The sequence below is a fragment of the Lagopus muta genome, chromosome 1 (genome assembly GCF_023343835.1).
Source record: "Lagopus muta isolate bLagMut1 chromosome 1, bLagMut1 primary, whole genome shotgun sequence".
In the NCBI taxonomy this organism is placed as follows: domain Eukaryota; kingdom Metazoa; phylum Chordata; class Aves; order Galliformes; family Phasianidae; genus Lagopus; species Lagopus muta.
In genome coordinates, this window is record NC_064433.1 from 170,112,362 (window position 1) to 170,133,246 (window position 20,885).

The 20,885-nt window shown below is 36.2% G+C and overlaps 1 protein-coding gene across 1 annotated transcript in view; it reads left to right on the top strand.

Annotated features, from left to right (window-relative positions):
* Nucleotides 1-20,885, top strand: part of TRPC4 (transient receptor potential cation channel subfamily C member 4) — a 142,844-nt gene that overhangs the window by 63,076 nt on the left and 58,883 nt on the right. Inside the window, exon 3 of the mRNA XM_048929110.1 lies at nucleotides 12,239-12,757. Coding sequence (XP_048785067.1) covers nucleotides 12,239-12,757 — 519 coding nt within the window. The remainder of the gene's footprint in view (nucleotides 1-12,238; nucleotides 12,758-20,885) is intronic.

Sequence of the window (20,885 nt, forward strand, 5' to 3'; positions counted from 1 at the left end):
AGAGTGAGTCATGCAGTCATCCCTAATGATCTTAAAATGTATAGTTTTTAAAATGTTTATGCACAGGAGAAACCTATGACAATTAAAAGAAAAATAAATACCAGAAAAATGTCACTGTTGAGGAGCTTGCTCATATATAGCCCTACACTCTATCATCAACTTCGCTCTCGTTACAAGACATCTGTCATTTTTGTTCTATGAACACTGAACTTAGTGAAATATTGTTTCCACACACCTGTGTGCATCATAATTGAATTTCCTTTGGTTTTAATAAGTTTTAAATGTTCATCAAAACTTTTTAAGAGGTTGGTAATTTCATAATTTGTTTGTTTTTTTTTTTTTTTGGGGGGGGGGGGTGTTTTTTTCCTGTGGGCATGTGATTTTTTTGGCATCTGGTAATATAGTTCACTTCACGCTCCAGAATCTTCTTTACAGAATCACAGAACGGCCAGGGTTGGAAGGGGCCTCAAGGATCATGAATCTCCAACCCCCTTGCCACAGGCAGGGCCACCAACCTCCCCATTCAGTGCTAGACCAGGCTGCCCAGGGCCCCATCCAGCCTGGCCTTGAACACCTCAGGGGCAGGGCATCCACAGCCTCTCTGGGTAGCCTGTTCCAGCATCTCAGCACTCTCTCTGTAAAGAATTTCCCCCTGACATCCAACCTAAATCTTCCCTCCCTCAACTTAAAACCATTTCCCCTTGTCCTGCTGTTATCTACCATTTCAAAGAGTTGACTCCCCTCCTGTTTGTAGGCTCCCTTTAGGTATTGAAAGGCTGCAATGAGGTCACTCCGCAGCCTTCTTTTCTCCTGTCTGAACAAGCTCAGCTCCCTCAGCCTGTCTTTGTAGGGGAGGTGCTCCAGTCCCGTAGTCATCTTCATGGCTCTCCTCTGGACCCTCTCCAACAGCTCTCTCTGTCTTTCTTGTACTTGGAGCTCCATACCTGGACACAGTACTCCAGATGGGGCCTCACAAGAGCAGAGTAGAGAGGGACAATCACCTTCCTGTCCCTGCTGGCTACCCCTCTTCTGATGGAGTCCAGGATACCATTTGCTTTCCGAGCTGAATTTAGATCTCAGTCATCCATCTTCTGAGCATTTTCTGGAACAGCCCAACACATTCCAGAGTCACAGTGGGGTGACTGACAGTACCCATTAATGTGATTACAGTCTTACTTAGAATTACTTACAGTTTTAGGAGACCACCACTTACACTCTCAATTTATCAAACATTTTCTGGATGGAGGTTACACATGTCATATATTGTACTGACAGAAATCTTTTAATTACACTTTATGCCAGTGTTGAAATTCACATCTTCCGCATCTTCACCCCAGACTGGCAGAGGTCAAAATTATTTCCCTTTTAAATTGAGCTAGTAGAAGCTGGTACTAAAATATTTTGTAAGTCTGTAGGTTTCTGTCAGGAAGGAAATGAAACCTGAAATATTCACCCTCAAACCTTACTTTTCATATTATGTTCATATTATGTCCATCTATATATAAACATTTATAGAAAATGAAAAAAAAATATATCTGTCACCATTTTATTTGCTTCCTACCTGTTTTGTGATGTCAACTATTAGTAGAAACATACTGCCTGACAAGTTGAAATTTCTCTTCCTGCTCACTTACACCTCTGCTTATTAAGTCTCTGTTACTACCATGCACTAAGTAGAGTAAAAATCTATTTTCGTATGCTCAAATCAAAACTTTTTACATCTTAGTGCATGATAGAGTTAGTTCTCTAACCCTAGCTGCATTACTAGGATGCACTGTGTACAAGATGTGTAAGAGATCAAGATATATGATCAATCAGTTCAGGAGGACAGAAACACAGAAATAGAACTAACACAAAACATGAAAAGATTTGGACCAATCCATTTTCGCCTTAGCACCAGTTTCAAAGGCTTCTTTATAGCAATCTACCCTAAAATACTTTTAATATCCTGCTAATAGTCTTTCAGAGCATAGGGAAGTATATATAGTAAGGTATATCTCTCTCATTTCTCCTTTTATATCTTTGCAGTGGAAATTTCAAAGGCTATATATCTATATAGGTATAATTTAATTTCTATCAGTCTTCTCTGCTACAAAGACTGCTTCGTGTTCCCAGAACCTCATAGTCAATCAGATTGTTCTATTGATTTTTAGATGTGGGAAGAATCTTAAAGTGTCTACCATTAAGGAAATGAACACAGGTGAGGATAAAATTATTAAAATGCAATTTTCAGTCCTCTACCTGTTAAAGACTGTTCAGTTTTTCTCTGCCAGTACAGCTGCATTAACTTTAATCTCCTCTATCTTATACGAACTAGTCTTGGTCTTCATCTTCCAAAGTTAGAATACTTGCAGTATGCTTCAAAAGCTAGAGCTGCTGCTAAACAACAAAGCACGGCATAACTAAGGAAAATACCAGGAATAACATGGTCATGAAAGTGATTGCTATAATGTTTCTCTGCATCCTTTTTATTGTTTATGGGTGTTGTGGTTTCAAGCGTGATAGGACAAGGGGGCCCCTTTCTTCCCTTTTGAGGACAAGGAAAATAAAAAAAGACCCGATTAAGATAAGGAGAGAGAACAAATTTACTACAAATGGTAAAAGAATGTAAGAAAATAATAAGAAATAGAGTTACAATTAATAACTCAAATGGAAGAGAGAAGAAGGCTATGATCGTACTGCTGCTCACTGTGCTGCCTGAAGCTGGAAGCCATCTCACCTCCATCACCTGGAACTGTAGATCATGTGGAGGCCCTTGGGAAATGTAGTATATACATCTCAGTGTATCTTTTGGAGAATCAGAACTCATGTGGTACAGCTAGAGAGCACGAGACTAGGAAATACAGCTCCACAGTGCACTGTGTCTCTATACCCAACACCCTGTTGCATGATATCATGATATGGAATACTGATATAACCAGGATAGTGGGGTTTCTATATCCTTTCAATATTCTTTCATATTTCCTTGCATAATATTTTGAAAAGATACTGGGCATATTTTTCCTAAAGTGTCTTTTACATTTGTCTGATTTCTGATTTGTTCTTTGACTGTACAACCTTTTAAATTTTTTTAAGATGTGAAGTTTATTTCCCAGGTGTGAAGATATCACATTTCAATTTGAAATACTAAGTAACTGCAATCAGTTCTAAAAAAAATTAGCTAATTCACACTCTTCCCCCTGAACACTTATTTCTCCTTAACAGTCTGTTGACACGTAGAGAAGCCACCAATCCATTACTCTTTTTTTCAAAACTTCCTTTTAAAAAAGACATATCTATCATTCCGTAGCCAGCAGGACACCTTTTTGCTTTTATGCCTGTGAAGCTGAGGTAAAATCAAAGGATCCATGTCAGACTAAAAGACCCTTTCTAACTTTTCCCTTGAGACTTCCATGGAGAAGCAAGACCACTTACCTCTCCAACTGACTCTTGGAACCGTCCTGAAAGAAGGCTGGGGAAAAGCAAGAGCTCTTCCTCTGAAGTGGTTTCTCTCTGATGGTATGATAAAGTGCACCATACTGCTTTCTCATTCCCTCTTCTCAGTGGAAAAGGGGGAGAAAATGCCATGAAAAAGAGCGCAAGGATTGAGATAATGACAGGGAGATCATGCACCAGTTACTGTCATGGGTAAAACAGAGCCAGCACAAGGAGATTAATGTAATTTACAGCCTATTACTAACAGACTAGAGCAGTGAGAAGTAAAAACAAACTAAAAATACCTGCTCTTCCCCCCAACACCTTCTCATACAATTTTCCCCTGAACAATGCTAGGGTATGGGGGATGCAGTCAGCCCATAACATTTTGTCTCTACCACTCCTTCATGGTCAATTTGCTGCTGCCCCGGTGTGAAATCCCTCCCACACAATTCTGTCTTTCCCAAACTGATCCTGCATGGGCTTCCCTCAGGCAGTAGTTCTCCAAGCACTGCTCCAGCAAGGCTCCGTACTGCAGGGCTCACCCTTCATGTTTTGCTCCACACAGGTCCCCATGGGCAGCAGCTCTCCCAGCCCTCCAGGTGACCTCTGAAAACAGAATATCAACAATAAACTTAAAATGATTTTGCCTGTTTGGACTGTCTTGCCTTTGAGAAAAGAAACTGTGCATACATGTGAGAAGATTGAAGTGAGAAGGACTCACCCAAGTCTAATTCTGAATATTTTGAAAGTTTTTATTTTTGCTTCTCTTGCTGAAAAAGGCTTATATGAGTTTGATTACGATGTAAGAGAAATAATTTAAGTTATCCTTAAATTGTTTCCATACAATCTTTTTTCTTTCATATATTTTTCCCTACCATCTTCATTTTCTTTCTACATTGTTCCTAAGTGAAAACAAAACTCATACTTGTCATTTGTCATTCTGAGCACTCAAGGAATGCTCAAAAATTCTACCTGAGAAGCTCTTCTCATTCAAGTTTCAAAAATATATGTGGTGAGAGAACAGGTCCCAGCTGCAGAGCAAAGAACAAATTCAAACTATCCTGACAGTCACTTATTATTTATATAAGGCATTTCTTGCCATTGCTCAAGATACTGAATTGACTGAAGTAAGGACATATCCATCCACTCAGAATGCTCATGGGAAAACATTAATTGAAAATGACCACTTTTATGTACAGCAGTATTTTGGATCAACTCCCAGACATACAAGAAGGAAAAAAAAAGAAAAGAGAAATGAAGTGCTGAAGGCTTTCTCAGCAGTCACACCCAACAAATGTATGTCCTAAATCTGTCAACTGAAGTATCTTTTTCTATGATTCCATCTGGAAACTGTCATTGATACGTTTTACATTTCCTTTCCAATCTCTATTCTCCTTTTTCAAATAAAAGAAAACTGTACTTTTATTACACTAGGAGGATTCCAAAGAATATAATCAAATATACTGCCTGTAAGTACCTAGAAGAAAACGCCGATATGAGTAGCAGGTTACCTGGATTTGTCAGGAATAAATCTTGTCATAACAACACAATTTCCATTCATCACCAGATAGCAAGCTACATAGGTTAGGGCAGAGCAGATCATATAGCTCAAGTTTTGTAAAATTTCAGAAGCTTTCACTCAAAATATTGACTAAGTGTAGTTGCCAACAGTCCTCTGTGAAGCAGAATGAGTGAAGGATGAAATGAGCAATTCTGCAAGGGTCTATTCCAATCAATATATTAATTTATGACGCTTAGAATGAAATAGAAGGAGTGTGTTAAAGCTGTATACAACATAAAACTGAGGCAGTCACAGATCTGTTGCAGGGCACAATTAGAATGCAGGATGATTGTGGCAAACCAGATAAATGATTTCTATGAAAATAGAATAATTTAGTAATAAGTATCAGGTTGTAAATGAGCAGAAAGAGTCAGCCAAGTATAAACTGGAATTCAATATAGCTAAGACAACAACATGTCATGGGCAATTAAAACTAATAGAAAATGACAAGACAGTACCACATCAATATCACACTTGGTCACCTCAAAAGAAGATGATATATAAATTTGTCCTCCTCTATACTGAGAAGTGGTAAAGAATGTAGAGAAAGAATTTAGTAGTTTCATAGAAGTTAGAAAACATGCTCCATAGCACAATTCTGAAGGAATGAGAGTGTTTAAAAGAGAAAAAGGAAAGTATAGTAAATAAATAAGGTTTTCATTGCATCCACATTTTATAAAGCAAAACACGGTACGCTTAATCTGCGCAAAGGTGAAACAAATTAAATATCATAAAAGTTACCAGAAAAGAGTGCAACATATCCATTCATCACTGCAAGACTTCAAGAATAGTTTGATTAAATATCTGTGAGGAACGGTGTAGTGTAGTTACCATGCTTGAACTGCAAGCACTGTCAAGGGGACAAACAAGCTTCTCAGGACTGTTTCCTCCCCATTTTATGCCATGTGATGCTTCTATTGCTCTAGTCTTTTACACTATTTGACTGGAATGTTTTTCAGTTGTGTTAAGAATATATTATTATTTGTATCATGGGACAGTGCAAGTCATCATCATTGTTTAGAAAATGTCGGTTTCAGTGAATTATGAAATGCTGTTGTAATTATTTTTCTTAATATATAGTAGCATTAATTCTCTTTGTGCATCTTGGCTGGTACAGAAACTGGAAGTCATCAGTCTATGATGTGACTGTTGAAGCACAATAATTCATTTAGCTATAATAGTATGAGCATGAAAAAGCATTAGAAAGCCACTAGGTCACAGCTTATGCTAGTTTAAGTGTAACCGATAAGAGAGAAAAACTGTGAGATTTGGAAAACTGAGCTTGAACTTGGATGAAGTAGAATTAAAATAACTCAGGCTCGTCAGTGTAACTTTAGTAATGTCCTGTGTACACAAAAGGCAAGCCCTGAAGCTTTCTTAAATGTGACAGGGATTTAATATTGGCTATGGCAACTTCCCCATTGCTTGTCATGTCCCAGAAAAGCTGAAAGAAAATTTTTAGCAAAACGAATGGACATGATATTACATAACCACTATTCTAACGAGGAAGAAGTTACGCCTTGCAAACTAGAATGTGTATTAGCAACAAGTAAGGATACGTAGGCCTGATCCACAGACATATTTACGACTCTTACAGTGTACACTGAAGTGGGTTTTCAGGTTTTCAGGAGAAGCAAAACTGGCAGCTCGGTGCCCTACTAAAGTAGGATAGAAAAAAGAAAACTCCTACAGATAGCATGTTTTAGCATTAACTGTTAATACCTTCTGCTCACAAACTGGAAAACTGGACAGAATGATGACTGGTGCAGGTTTGGAGATGTGAGTTAGGGTTAGATGCAGACTGGCATTAGCATGAAGTAGCTCAGACACTAAATTGTGAGCTAGTTCAGAGCACAGTCTGCTAAGTAAATTATTTTGGGTCATACGCTAAAGCAAGTATTTACCAAACTTGAGCTATATAAATTTAGATATCTGTTTTAATATGTTTATTGAAGCATCCCTTTTAAAGAACATCTCTGGGCTGACTTGACAAAATAATACTTTGTTGGGAAAATATTAAGGACATTAATAAAATTAGTCTTTAGTACTGAAATGATAAAATAGTTTCATCATGATAATTTTATCTAAATCCAAACGATAGTTCCTTTCTATCCTTTCTATAGGCAAGTTTTGGAGTGAAGCTCTGTTTCAAAATTAAAAAAAAAAAAGAAAGAAGAGAGCGCATATTTGTTCAGATGTGGCCACACCAAAATCTGAGGTTTAATTATTATTTTTTGCTAAATCTTCATAAAATTCTGCATCATTTGTTCAAAAAAGTAGACAAGTCTAGGAAAAGCAGAAAGAGATGGTCTGCCTAGGCAACCTGAAGTGACCAGCAGAACTGGGAACAAATCTCATGTCCTGAGGTCCAGATAAGTTGCCAGCTGGGATTGCCTTAAGTCAAATTGACTGTTATTTTTCACCTGAAATGTATCTCCCACTTTTTCTCTTCATATCAGCATTCGGAATCTGACAGAAGACACTTCCATTTCAAAACTGCAGCCAAAGAAATCTTCCCACCACAAAGTTAGTGGCTAAGATGTTATTTTAGCTAGGCTAATCACTCCTTCCATTTTACTGTGAAACAGATCCTATAATTTAACACAAGTGGGCGGTGGCCTTACATGTCTAGTAATTTGAAGTCTTAATATATTTTAAATAAGAATCAATATTTTAATATTTTAAATGTACATCAGCAATTCATATTTAATTCAGACCCAAAATGATTAACATCACTTGACCTCAGATATGTTCTGCCCCATTTCTTTCATCTCTGTGGCTTGTGGACAGATGCCAGAAAAAAAAAAAACAAAAAAAAACGAGGAGCATTAAGCATCTTTACAGCATTGAGCTGAACTGTGAGTGTGAAAATGTTAAAAGACATAATTTGTAAAATTTGTAATGAAATCTTATGTGCTGAATTTACACAGGCAACATTTCACAGAATCACAGAATCAAAGAATTGTAGGGGTTGGAAGGGACCTCCAGAGATCATCGAGTCCAACCCCCCTGCCGAAGCAGGTTCCCTACACCAGGTCACACAAGTAGGCATCCAGGCAGGTCTTGAACATCTCCAGAGAAGTTCAGGTGTTTAATTAGTATTTCAGGTGTTTAATTAGTATTCGAAGTGTGCATTTGCAAGAAGATACAATATCTCTGAAATTTAAATTTCATTGCACATTTATAGGTTGCTGTGCATTTCATTCAGTCTCTGGTCTCCTGTTAGTTAATTTACAGTGTCTTGGAGCAAGGATGAGAGTTTATGGGTACATCTGTTTCTGACCAAAATTAGATGTAGAAAAAATTAGATGTAGAGGGAGAATTTTGTAAGTAAATAAATAAATAAATAAAATGGGAAAACAGTTTACATTAAGCATTTGGTACTTAACCTCCACAAATCTTTTAGGAAATGTAGGGAGTACAAGGGTAATTAACAAGTTGAAACCTTTCCAGAGAGGCCAGGAAAGCTACCTACAGAAAGCATGAAAATGACAATATAGCAGATGGCTGTTACATGGTGCATATCACACACACGCTGCTCTGAAGTGAGTTTTTTCTTAAGCTCATTTTGGCATCTTCCATCCACCTAACTGCTGTTGATGCTCAGTAACCAAGCAACATTCCAGCTGTTCAAGGCACAGCAAGTATCCTGGCATGGGAAGAGGAACCCTTCCCCATATCTGGGACACCATTGTGAGCCTGCTATTTCTGCAGAACTGTGAGGAGAGTTTCAGCTTTCAGGATAAACAAGATCCGAACTCTTCCAGTGATGTGGCAACTGAACCCTAATTGTCTTGAAGTTATACCTTCAAGTTATTTAAAATATATAGAAATTTATAAGGAACTTAATGCATTTGAGAGGAGTTAGAGCAGGTAGGGTGTTATTTTGAAATTTTGAAATTTTCTTTTTTTTTCAGCTGATAATCTAACAATGTGGAACTAAGGAACAGGAGAAATCAACTAACTAGAGTCTGAATCAGTTAACTATATATGCATAGGGATATCTTGTATGCTGTGGGCTGTACAGAAAGTCAAAGTTCAGTCTTTCCAGGATGTTTGGTTGATTGACAGCTGTACAGAAATAGTTCTGAACTAATTGATGAGCTTGCTAACACACCCTTGTAATATTAATTTCCTAATATAGTTTTTTACTCCATCAGAGAACATATGTATTCATTTTTCTGTCTGTCTTGTATATATGTCTTTATAAAGGCATGACTCAAGCAAACTAGTAGGAACTGAGCTATCCAAGAAAAAAAGTTTCTTTACATAGATTCTGGTCTCCTGCACCTAAAAAAGAAATAAAAGGACATTGGGGTTTTTAAATCTCTCTGTTAGAGTACTGCAGGAATGAGAATCATTATGAGAAATCTAAATAGAGACAGAAATGTACATAGGGTTTCTATTCCTTCTTTTTCCAGAGTGGCTATTTCCTGAATATCCAACAGGACATCAGAAATCATTCTCTACCTTGATGTCATTTTGCCTAGGATAAAATGTCTCAGACTTGTTTGGCATTAATTTATACCAGATTTCTCTTTCTGTCATAGCAAAGGGAACACTAGCCATAAGGGGAATTTATACACATATTTAAGAGGGCTGTTTCAATTGGTATCTAAAAAAATTCTTAGGTATCTAAGTCAGACTGACTCATTCCCAATTACAACAAGCACAGGGGAAAAGAATGCAATTAGAAAAACCTCATGTCCCTGAACAATAAAATGTACAGATCTGTGACATGCTTTCTTTCTTTTCTGATGTTTTTTTTTCCTACTCACCCCCCATAGAGATGTACGTAAAAGTATATAATCCTCGAACTGCTTTGCTCAGCCCTATAAATAAGGTTGAAATAGGAAAAAAATTCAATAAAACATAAGAAGGCAAATATCATTTGACCTTTCTAAGTTTAAGCAGCCTCACATTTGACGTATTAACTCCAAAGTGTATCTCATATTCACACCCCTTCTGAGCCTTGGGGAGTTACAGTCACAGTCAGTGTCTGTAAGACCTAGTAGCTTTTTACTCTCTGGATTTAAGGAAGAATCATATATTTTCTAAAAATGCTCTGTCAAAGATTTAGATTCGGTGGCTGATATCACTGAGTGCTCATTATATGTTTTGGCTTCTTTAAAGGAAATTGTACTTCAGTATTGTGGAATTAAAATTCTTTGTAGGTCTAGTGACTTCAGAGCAAGTACTCATAACTTTAGGGTAGTGTGGTTAAGTTGCAGTTGGACTTGATGATGTTTAAGGTTTTTTCCAAACTGAGCAGTTCTATGATTCTATGATTCTATAAGTTCAAAATGTAAGTACTTCATTATGCTGCTGATGAAGGAATAATTTGACCTTATTGCTTTGGCATTCTTAATATCTTTGGTTTAAGTGAGGAGGAAATTTTAAAATAGGATGTAAAGATTCTGAGGTTAAATTCATGATGTAATTAAAATTACAGTCTCAGGGTCTGCCCTTTAAGCTTAAATGTCATTGTAAGTTAAGGCTGAAATGATTTAATGCACATTTCTATATTTGGGTGAACTGTGATGGAATGAATTCCAAAATGTGTGCATCAGCCTTACAGCCGGGTTTCTTTAAGATGAAATATTTTTACAAACAAGGAGAAAAACAAGCGAGTTTTGATTTTAAGAATCCCATACACAAGTCAATCACTGTAATACCATGTTGTTTAGAGTTGTGTGTCCATTAACATTTCAGAGAAGATTGAGGTTAATGACGTGTTGCAATAGCTTTCAGTTCTGGCAGTGCTGGAAGCAAATATTAGTTTAGTACTGTCAGACAGCACAAAGATAATAACATGCTAAGTGACACAGGCATGGCCTGAACTGTTGCTAAGATTTGAAGCTATGTCTTTTTATCCTTCAGCTTTCTGCCCTTCCAGCTATTGCCTCTGCACCTTGTTACCCAGGCCTGAGTGCTGGGAGACTCACTGGCCGCGGTGGATGCTGGCAGAGCACAACACATCCCTCCCAGAAAACCTCTGTTCAGCCAGATCACCAAAAGCTCACTTTTACTAATGCAGTCTTTGAGCCACTACTGCCATTTTCATTTCTTTCTAGCCAAAAAAAACACTGATTTATTTAACTGTGATTCAGAGAACAGGAACAACGCATGCATGTGTGCTCATGTGCTCTCTTTTTTTGTCTGTATAATATGCAAGTAACAGAGAAGATAAATCTAAAACTACATAGCTGGAGAGATTTGAGGATTGGAAGTGTCTCATTTTGCTCAGTGACATCACAGACAAGATATATGCATCAGACAAATCTATATATCCAGGCGCATATCAAACTCATGAGCTTGGATTATTTGTCTTCTTCAAGCTGAAGCCGATTGAGTTTGTACCTGATTACCAAACTGAGGACCAAAAGTTGTCCATAAATGCTGCTCTCTACACCATTTTTTTAATTGATATTGGCTAATTAAATGTATGTGTCTTTGTCGTACTAGTCTAATGAGATCTAATGAGATGTCTCGATTTGCAAAACATTTAGAGTCAAATGTTGTAAAAAATAAAAACAAGGTTAAAAATAAACATCTTGCAATGTTTTGATAAAACATGGACCACAACAGACAACTAAATCCACAGTGATGTTTCCTCTCTTGGGACCCTGTGTTACCTCTTGATAACCCCTACTCCTGTTTTCCTATAAGCAGAATACATTTGCCTGCACACGTGAATGTAAAACTGAGACTAGTGAAATCTTTTCAGCCAGTATCTTTGTTTCACTACAATTTTACATTTGTAAAATTCTCCTGCAAATGTATGTTTTCTTTCACACTGATTTGCCCTTTTTTTATTCTGCAACTTCAGCTTGCTGTCTCCTGTTCACTGCTTCCTTCACAGAATCACAATTACACCTCCATGACTCTCTCTTATAAAAGTGAGATTAATCAGTGAGAAATCAGAAAGTATTTCCATCTTTCTCACAGCTTGCGCTTCAACACACCTGACAAGAACATTTGTATCTGACATGTTTATTTACTCATTTGCACTAACAAATTGCTGCCTGTGGGCTGTAAAAACAGGTTTTATTAAAAATCAAACTCTCTTTATGCAGTTTTGTTACTTGAACAGAGGCTATCTTGGCTAATTGAATTGTTACATTTAAAGGGTTTCCTTTGCTTCTGGCCACAAGCAATAATCCATCAGTAACAGTAAAGCTGGTAAATTATCTGTACCATAATTTTCTGTAGCTGTCAGTCAATTAAGAAGCCTGCAACAGTTTTTGCCTTTTCTTATAGGTCCCACCAATACTTCTGGACAAGCAGTTTTCAGAATTCACGCCAGATATCACACCCATTATTCTGGCTGCTCACACCAACAACTATGAAATCATCAAACTCCTCGTGCAGAAGGGGGTCTCTGTGCCAAGGCCACATGAGGTCCGCTGTAACTGCGTTGAGTGCGTCTCAAGTTCGGATGTGGACAGCCTTCGGCACTCTCGATCTAGGCTCAATATCTACAAGGCTCTGGCGAGCCCATCTTTGATTGCTCTGTCCAGTGAGGATCCTTTCCTTACTGCTTTTCAGCTGAGTTGGGAGCTGCAGGAACTGAGTAAAGTTGAAAATGAATTTAAGTCAGAATATGAGGAACTGTCGCGGCAGTGCAAACAATTTGCAAAAGATCTTCTGGATCAGACACGGAGTTCCAGGGAATTGGAAATTATTCTTAATTACAGAGATGATAATAGCTTAATAGAAGAACAAAGTGGCAATGATCTTGCAAGATTGAAACTGGCAATTAAGTACCGTCAAAAAGAGGTGAGTATGCTGGAGAATATTTAAACATATTAACTAGTAGTAATGTGCTAGATAATAGCCTGAAGCTTATCCTTTTAACTGAGACAAATTCTGCTGTTCTTCTACATGGTCTCTTCTTTCTTTATATTTTTAATTACATATATTTGAGTAACTCTTATTATAATATCAGAATCTGAACTGTTTTTCTATAGCCTGTGTCCAAACAATTTTTTCTGTTACACCTGTACAGACTCTCTCCTGTACCTGTGCTCTGAGATACTCTTCAACAGGAGGATGAGAAATATGTACAGCATACTTCAAAATAACTTTATGTATTAATTGTGCCTAAAAGAAAAAGGAAGCTATGTGTTCAGATACTTGTGACATAAGTTACTTCTCTGGAGGTTTCTTCAGAAAGGGTCAATGAGTACTAGAAACAGACAAGGAAACATAAGGTTACTAGCAATGTGCAACTCCCAGAATTTTAACATTCTTGATGTTTGTTTTCTTCTTCATAAAATTCAAAATTACCTGGGTATTTCTTTCCATAACAGTTAAAAATTCGTGAGTATATTTCACAGATACAGTTATTCAATTGAAGCTTGCATTTCTTTTGAAGATATGTATGCAAAAGCAAGAGAATCATAATGGAAAGATGTGTTACAAAGAAAATTCCTCTGAGACTTCCAAAACTTTATTTGATCCCTGCTAGAAATAAGTTGGAATGTATTTTTTCGTCTCATTTGGAACTTCTACATCAAAAATAAAATGAAATGTTGAAGTGTAAAAGCAAGAAAAAAAATTAAAAAAAGGTTAATTGTTTTTATCAGGTATGATATATTTTTTTTTTAAATCTGTGTTGTATTGAACTATTTTATCATTGCTAAGTCTCTATTCTGAAAAAAATATAAAAGTATTAATATTTTAAGTATGTGAGAAATATTTGCAGGAGCAGTAACTACATATGAAATGACTCTGTTGACCATTTAAAATATAATTAGCAATGTTAAGATATCATGAAAACAGGGACCTACTGAAGTACCAATGCAAAAACACCTGAATTGGTCTCTGATCTCATAATAAGCAATCTAATGTGTATTTTTTTTTCCTTCTGGATATGTACTGCATCATTATATAATTGTTTGTCTAATGTTTTAGGCAATGAATTCTCTGCCTTTGTAAATTATTTTCAGATGCTGCAGTTCCAGACTTGCCTTGCAGTAACTACTTTTTGATTGCTTGAAATGCGAATTTTGTATTAAAATGCATGATCCTATAATCATTTAGGAAATTCTGGTTTCATTAAACAGCTAGAATACAAAAATCTGATAGGTACAAAGCTTGAATTTTCTTAATTTGAGATACAGACAGTCAGAGACATCTGTTGGGGGGAAATGATTTTTACAGTTGCCTTTGATTCCCATGCCTAATTAAATTGCAGTATTACAGCTGATTACACTTTATTGATTCTGTGTAATAGCAAACATTAAAGCAATACTGTTTTTTTTGTATTTTACATACATTCTTCATTTCTATAAATATTTCCCACTATTCCTCCCCTTTGAGTCTCTTTGAAGTAAAATCAGATTTCATTAGATTCTTTAGCTGTGCTCCTTAATATATTTGCTACTAGATACTGAAGTATTTGCAGGTGTTAATGATTAGTTGTTTTTCTTCTGATGATTAAAACAGTATTTCTGGCAAATCAGGCACAAAGACCAAGAAGCTTACCTTGGGCATAACAAATACTTGGATTCTAGCTATACTGGTAGATACAGATCATAATTAAATTAGATCAGATAGGTATTTCTGTTTCTGGTGTTAAGGATTTTACAAGATGTCACAAGAGGTACCAAATCCAGCAGGCTCCAGGGCTAGGGCTTCTTTCAGCCTGGCTCCTTTTGGCCAGCCTGTGTGGTATCTAGAGAACCCAGGGTCTCTAGCATACTGATCAACTACTCATACAAGACAGGCCTGGACTGCTTTCTCCTCTCCATTTTGTCATGTTTCTTCCTCAATCATTCTCTTTCCCCCTCCTTTGCCCTTTCCATAAACATCTTGTAATAAAGTTTATGTAATCCTAGAAGTTTTTTCTGATACTCCATAATTAGTTTCACAGTTTCATGAGCCCCGTAACTCTCACGATGATACTTTCCCCTCCTTATGGTCTGTTGCAAAGCTGAGGTTGACCCTTCTCAAAGCAGTTGCATCCAGTCCTTTAATGGCCCATTCATACAAGTCCTGGTCTTCATCACTGCCTCCATTGTCCTCTGGTTTCTGTACTTCTGTGCTGACTTCATTTTTTTCCTTTTTATTTTCTATTTTTGTTATGTTGGTTAACCTTTAACCAGGTAATTCACTGTATCAGATGCTGTCGCATTTCATAATTCGTTATATGCTTGATTACCAGCAGAAGAGGAGATTCATAAAATTTATTTGAAAATGGCAAGAAAAATATATGGGATTTTAAACATATATATATATATGTTATGTTATATATGTTGTATATATATGGTATATATGTATGTATATATATGTTAAACATATATATATATATATATATTATATATATATATTATATATATATATATATATAATTTAATTTGCTTAAAAATACAGATTTGGCTTCCTCTGCCCTATATATCTCAAACGCCAAAAGTCAACTCCCCAACAAACACATTCCTATTCTAAGAGGAGAACCACAGATTTAACTTTTTTAACTGGGGGGAAAGAAATGCTTTAATACTTTTCCTCCTCTGTTTTCCTTTTTCTTTTTCTTTCTCCTCTGCTCTATTTTCTGTTTATTTTCCTTTGTTGTTGTTTGTTGCTTGGATGTTTTTGTTGTTGTTGTTTTGTTTGTTTTGTTTTTGTTTATTTTCTTTTGAATAGTAAAATTCCACATTATGGTAATATATTAGGGTTGAGGTCAGAGATCCATGAATGAACAGGTCTGATTGTTCAGAACATCCAGTCTAAGTCCAAGAAATGTGACTCAAAATAAGAAAATAATTTAGCATGATGAAAACTGTTTCAGAAACGTGCCATGTTGTTCAGGAGTCAGAGTTCTCTTGTTTTTTTCTTTCAAATTTCAAATTAGTCTACAAATTATAAGCATTATTTTATCTTGGCCTTAATAAGCAGGCAAGCACAGTGATTGTTAGAACTTAGTATCGTAAAGGAGTGCAGTAGGTTTTGGATAATATAACTTGGTTTAAACCTGATACTAGACTGGGTAGGAACATGAGATTGAAAGATCTTGTGGGAAAAGCAGATAACTGAATGATACAGAATTTTTCTGGTGTAAAGAGAAGAAAATTCGCAAATATGAGAAAACTCCAGCTGGGAGTTGTTGAAGAGCTTCTAAAATGATGCAGTGTTTGATCAAATATAGATATAGAATTATCTTGTAATAAACAAAGGTCATTAAAGTTGAAGTGATTAAGCACTGCTCAATGTGGTGACGTACTAGCCTATGGTACCACATTTGTATTATCATCTATGGAAATAAAGAAAGCATACACATTCAGAAAGTTAACTGATAAAGCCAATTGCTTTGTCAGTAAATAATAACATGAAAAAAATGTACCAAGTTTACACTGTGGAATGATATCTGCAGGACTGTTAAGAATATCCTCGCAGACTTGTGTGGCAGAACTAGGAAGTATCTGTCAGCACTTATGTGTAATTACCTGCAATTTTAGCATAGCACATGGGACAGAACACCCTAGGTACATTTTTTCTTTTAATTTTGCACCACTAGTGCTGTTTGCTTGTAAGAAAAGAAGAGTTGCTAATGCTTATGATGCCACTTTCTACCATTTCCCAATCTACAATTGTCAACAATATGAGAGATTCCCTGATGCCACCACTCTACATTGGGCACTTACTCTGTGCTGTGTAATAATATCTAGACTAAGGCAGAGTTTAATTTTGTAAAGGCTGTCACTTACATTTCTCTGTGAACAGTGAGAAATAGTTTCCTGTTTTCCTGAAGCAAATAAAAATACTGCCCAATTCAACTGTGGTTTCATTTAAGTACTCAGAAGGAATGTCCCCAGTTTTGTATGTGATTCACAAGCAGAAGTTATTCTCAGATGTCACGTATGACTCATATGTCACTCTGAGTTCAAGCAGATTGCAAACCATGGTGCAAAAATGCAGTTAAATACCGGAGAATAGTGCAGTCTATAATAAGAAGTAGAGCCAGTCATCCTTGCTGCTGATTGTGGAGTGGGTGTCTTGTCTTACATATTGAGACTATGTTCTAAAGAAATCTCAGCAAAACCACGTTGTCTGCCACTATTCAATTAGCTTGTTTTAACTGTGGTTCTGCTTAGATATTATACATGTATCTACACAAATGGGAAGAAGCGTTTACTACAATGCCTACTAATTGTCAACCATATCTGAAGTGGAGTATTAATAGGCTCTAGTCTCTATATTCTAGGTTCATAAGAACTTTTTTTAGGGCGGTGTAAAAAATTGTATATGTAATTTATCTCTCTGATTAGCCTGGCCTGCCTCATACTAACTGGCCACTGTCATTTAAGACATAGTTCAAAAATAGTAGCAAGCTATGGTTGCCATTATTGGCAGTACTATCTCATTTTGCTTTGCTATTAGACGTTTGGTTATCAACCCAGAGAAAAAGAGAAATGTTAATTATATTTATATTCTTCACTTTTCAAAAGGATGGAGGCTACCTGTTCTGTTTTGTTATGGCTTGTTTGCTCTTTTTCCCATTTTTAGTTTACCATGATCATATTTCTCTTCCTCTGTAAGTAGTAAGCAAAAGATCTTCTTCAGTCTTGGCTTTTAGGATACCATTCATTTGAGGAAAAAAATTTTAAAACACTTATCTAACTAGAAATGGGTAAGAAACATGTTTGCAAATTCCATTTTTCCTGAGACCAAGTATGAGACCTTAGAGTCACCTTGTCTTCTTGATGGCATCACTGTTTTTATACAAAAATACGGATTTTCTTACAATACTTACTATAGAGAAACATCAGTTCTGCCGTAGAAGAATGAGTAAGAAGTAAAAAGCAATGGTGTAAAGTAAAGGCAGAGCTCTCACATGTCAGGTGAGGAAAAACAAAAATGGCAGCAGTATTTCTGAAGGTTAGGAATGGACATTTCTTCTGATCTTGAATTATTTTGTAAAGCTTTGATTTAAAACACTGAACAGATGCTAAATTTCCATTTCTCTTTCGAGTACATTTCTTTAGAGCTGAAATGTTGATTTTTACCAAAAATTTGGCTACCTAACTTCAAAACCTTTCCTAAATGCCTAGTGCTGATCTTCTAGAAGTTCCCAGTTCCGTGGGCAGGCTTATTTCTGAGTCATTGGTGTCATTGGTACCCGCAGAGCCTGAACTGGCAAAGAAGCTGAGAAAAAGACAGTGGGCTTTACCAATTAGCATGGTTAAAGACCATGCTCTAGATTAAAAAGAGTAGAGACTTTAATAACGAGAATTTTATGGAAATTATGTAATAGAAATCAGCTTCAAACTATCTTGCACGTTTATTTGCAGGCAGACAAGAAATAAGACTGACACTCCCACAAATAAAAAATAAAATATAGCTTATGGATCAACTGTTTATAACATAAACATATAAGTTAAAATGCACACCAAAGGTTACTGATATAACCAATATCTCTAGGTTATTAATTGATTAATTAATTCTGAAGTATAGTAATGTGGTAGTTATATTTCATGGATTTATTCTTGTTTTCTAGGAAAATGGGCATGCAAGACTGAAAAAAAAAAAAATTTGCTTAAAAATGCCATCGTGCATTCATCATTAGTTTTCTATGTAAAATACAGTTCCACTGAAATGTAAATGTTTCACGATACTGTCACAAATTCAGTGAAATTTTCAATGAAAAAGTGTCAATTCATTCCAAATCTGTCATTTCATGCTGATGCCTAAACACTTTATTTCAATAAAATAAAGCTTTTTGTTTTACTGTAGATTCTTCTTCAATTGCACTTTAACATTTTTGACAGAGTATTATTGATACCTAATATAGTACATATCATTTTATTGTACAAAGCAGTATACATTTGATACAAAGCAAAAATTATCCCTTATCACAATGGAGCATTTCAACAATGACTAGATAAAAAAAAAAAAAAGTGAAAGTACTAAAATAAAAAGTTGGCATCTCCTATGTAATATATTCTAATTGTTTAAACTGTCATTCTACTGGAAACCTTGGCTTTTATTCTGATATGGAATATCAAATATGTCTGAAAATGCTGGAAATTTCCATGCAGCTCCTCTGGCAGCAATGCATTGTGGAAATCTGACTCAGTGAATTTTCCTTTTGAATCACATATTGGTTTTGAGTGATTTTAGTAGCCATTATAGTGAGTTTCTGATTAAGATTCTTTGATATACAAAATCCTGAATTATTGACTACATGACGAGGAATGACTTTGGAGACACAACATCTAAGAATTGCCTTGTGTTTAAAGAAAAAACAGTAAGAAAAGTAAATAGAAACACAGGAACTATGTGTTAGCCAGTCACTGCAGCTATGTGATTGTTTGTCAAAAGACTGGAAAGGTGCAGTCAGAAGTCTCCATGAAAAAGAAAATAGCAAAACCCCACAAAGCACTGACTCAGATAATATTTGGACATTTTTAACACAAAAGGAAGATGTGTTTAGTCTATGAATCCTATAACTGAAAGGAGTGATGTATGCAGGTTTGAGTAGATGTCTCCAAAAGACCAGTTTCTGCAGACACTCAGCCGTAGTATTCCAAAAGTTTGATAAACAGTTTGCCAGGTATTCTAAAGCAGGTCATATGTTAGCTTTGTAAATCATGTAAAAGTCTTTATGTTTATAGATAAAGACTCCTCAGATTGTTAAATAGCATAAATTATGAAAGTAGCTTATCCATCTATCACATATGCTTAAAGTCTTACTCTAATTAATTATCTGTTACATCAGAACCCAGAGAAAGCTGTGGTTATTGCTGTTAGGAAAAAAAATGTTCTTTAATCACAGAATGGGAGCACATCTGTTTAAGATGGGTATTTAATTTTGCCTACATTTCAAACATGCAGTGAAGCAATTTTCCTAAAGCGAGTATGAAAATTCCTTACATAGTCAAAAGAGAGTGGTACACACACAGGGAAATCCTGCCTGCTCAAGATAAGATGTCTAAGTTGACTGTGGAGACATCTCTGCTCCCTTGGCTTGGTAAAGAAACAGGAAACTTCAATTAGAAGAATTATTTCATGAGCCATTGAAAATATGATGCAAGTTAGATACTTTATTGCATCAACTGTAGGTTTTATCCTGTGTTAATGGAGATTTTAGATTCAGAAGGCTCAGAGACCGCATAAGGGAAAAGAATTTCTGCACTAACTTTTTAATGATGTCTCCAAAGGCAGCAGTAACCTTTGAATTCTATATACTGCACACAAGTTCCTGTCATCTCATCAAAGTTCTAGTTAAACTATTCATGAACTGACACCAATGTCTTATTATTTTGAACACCTGGTAGAAATACTTAGCTCAAGGAAACTTTCTGTTAATGAAGTACAGTGGCAGTCTCTCATTTCTGTTCCTTTTGTGCATCTTCCTTAAAAGAAACATTGCTGTGATGTCTGCATAAAGCAGAAGCAAGCAGTAGTGCATATCCCTAACTAGCAGTGCACAACCTTTATGTTAGGATTAGACTGGCAGCAACAGAAATTGGCTTTTTTTGTTTGAAGGAGTCACTATTAATACACCAACAAACTTCCCTAGAGACCTGGGATACATTCAGCCCCAGGAACTCCTTTTTCATGCTTAAAGCCATAAAGCTTTCATTTTACAAGCAAATTTTGAGAGACATAGTGGATAAATACAGTAGCACACAATATTTTAGTTGGAATGTAAACGTGTTTTACAGTCCTCTTTTCCCCCTCCTTCCCTTCTTCCATGTACTTGCTGGTTGTCTGGTTGTTCTTCAGCAGCCCCAGCAGGAGCACTCATTACACAGCTCAGGATGATTAGTTTTTCTGAGTGAAGAGCACCAAAGTGAACTGTGGAGGAATCTGCTTCTACTGGCTGCCTCCACTCCTCCCACAATCTCCATCAGTCCTTCCTAAGTGCTACCACCTCTCTCTAGTGCAGCAACCCCTTTGTGCT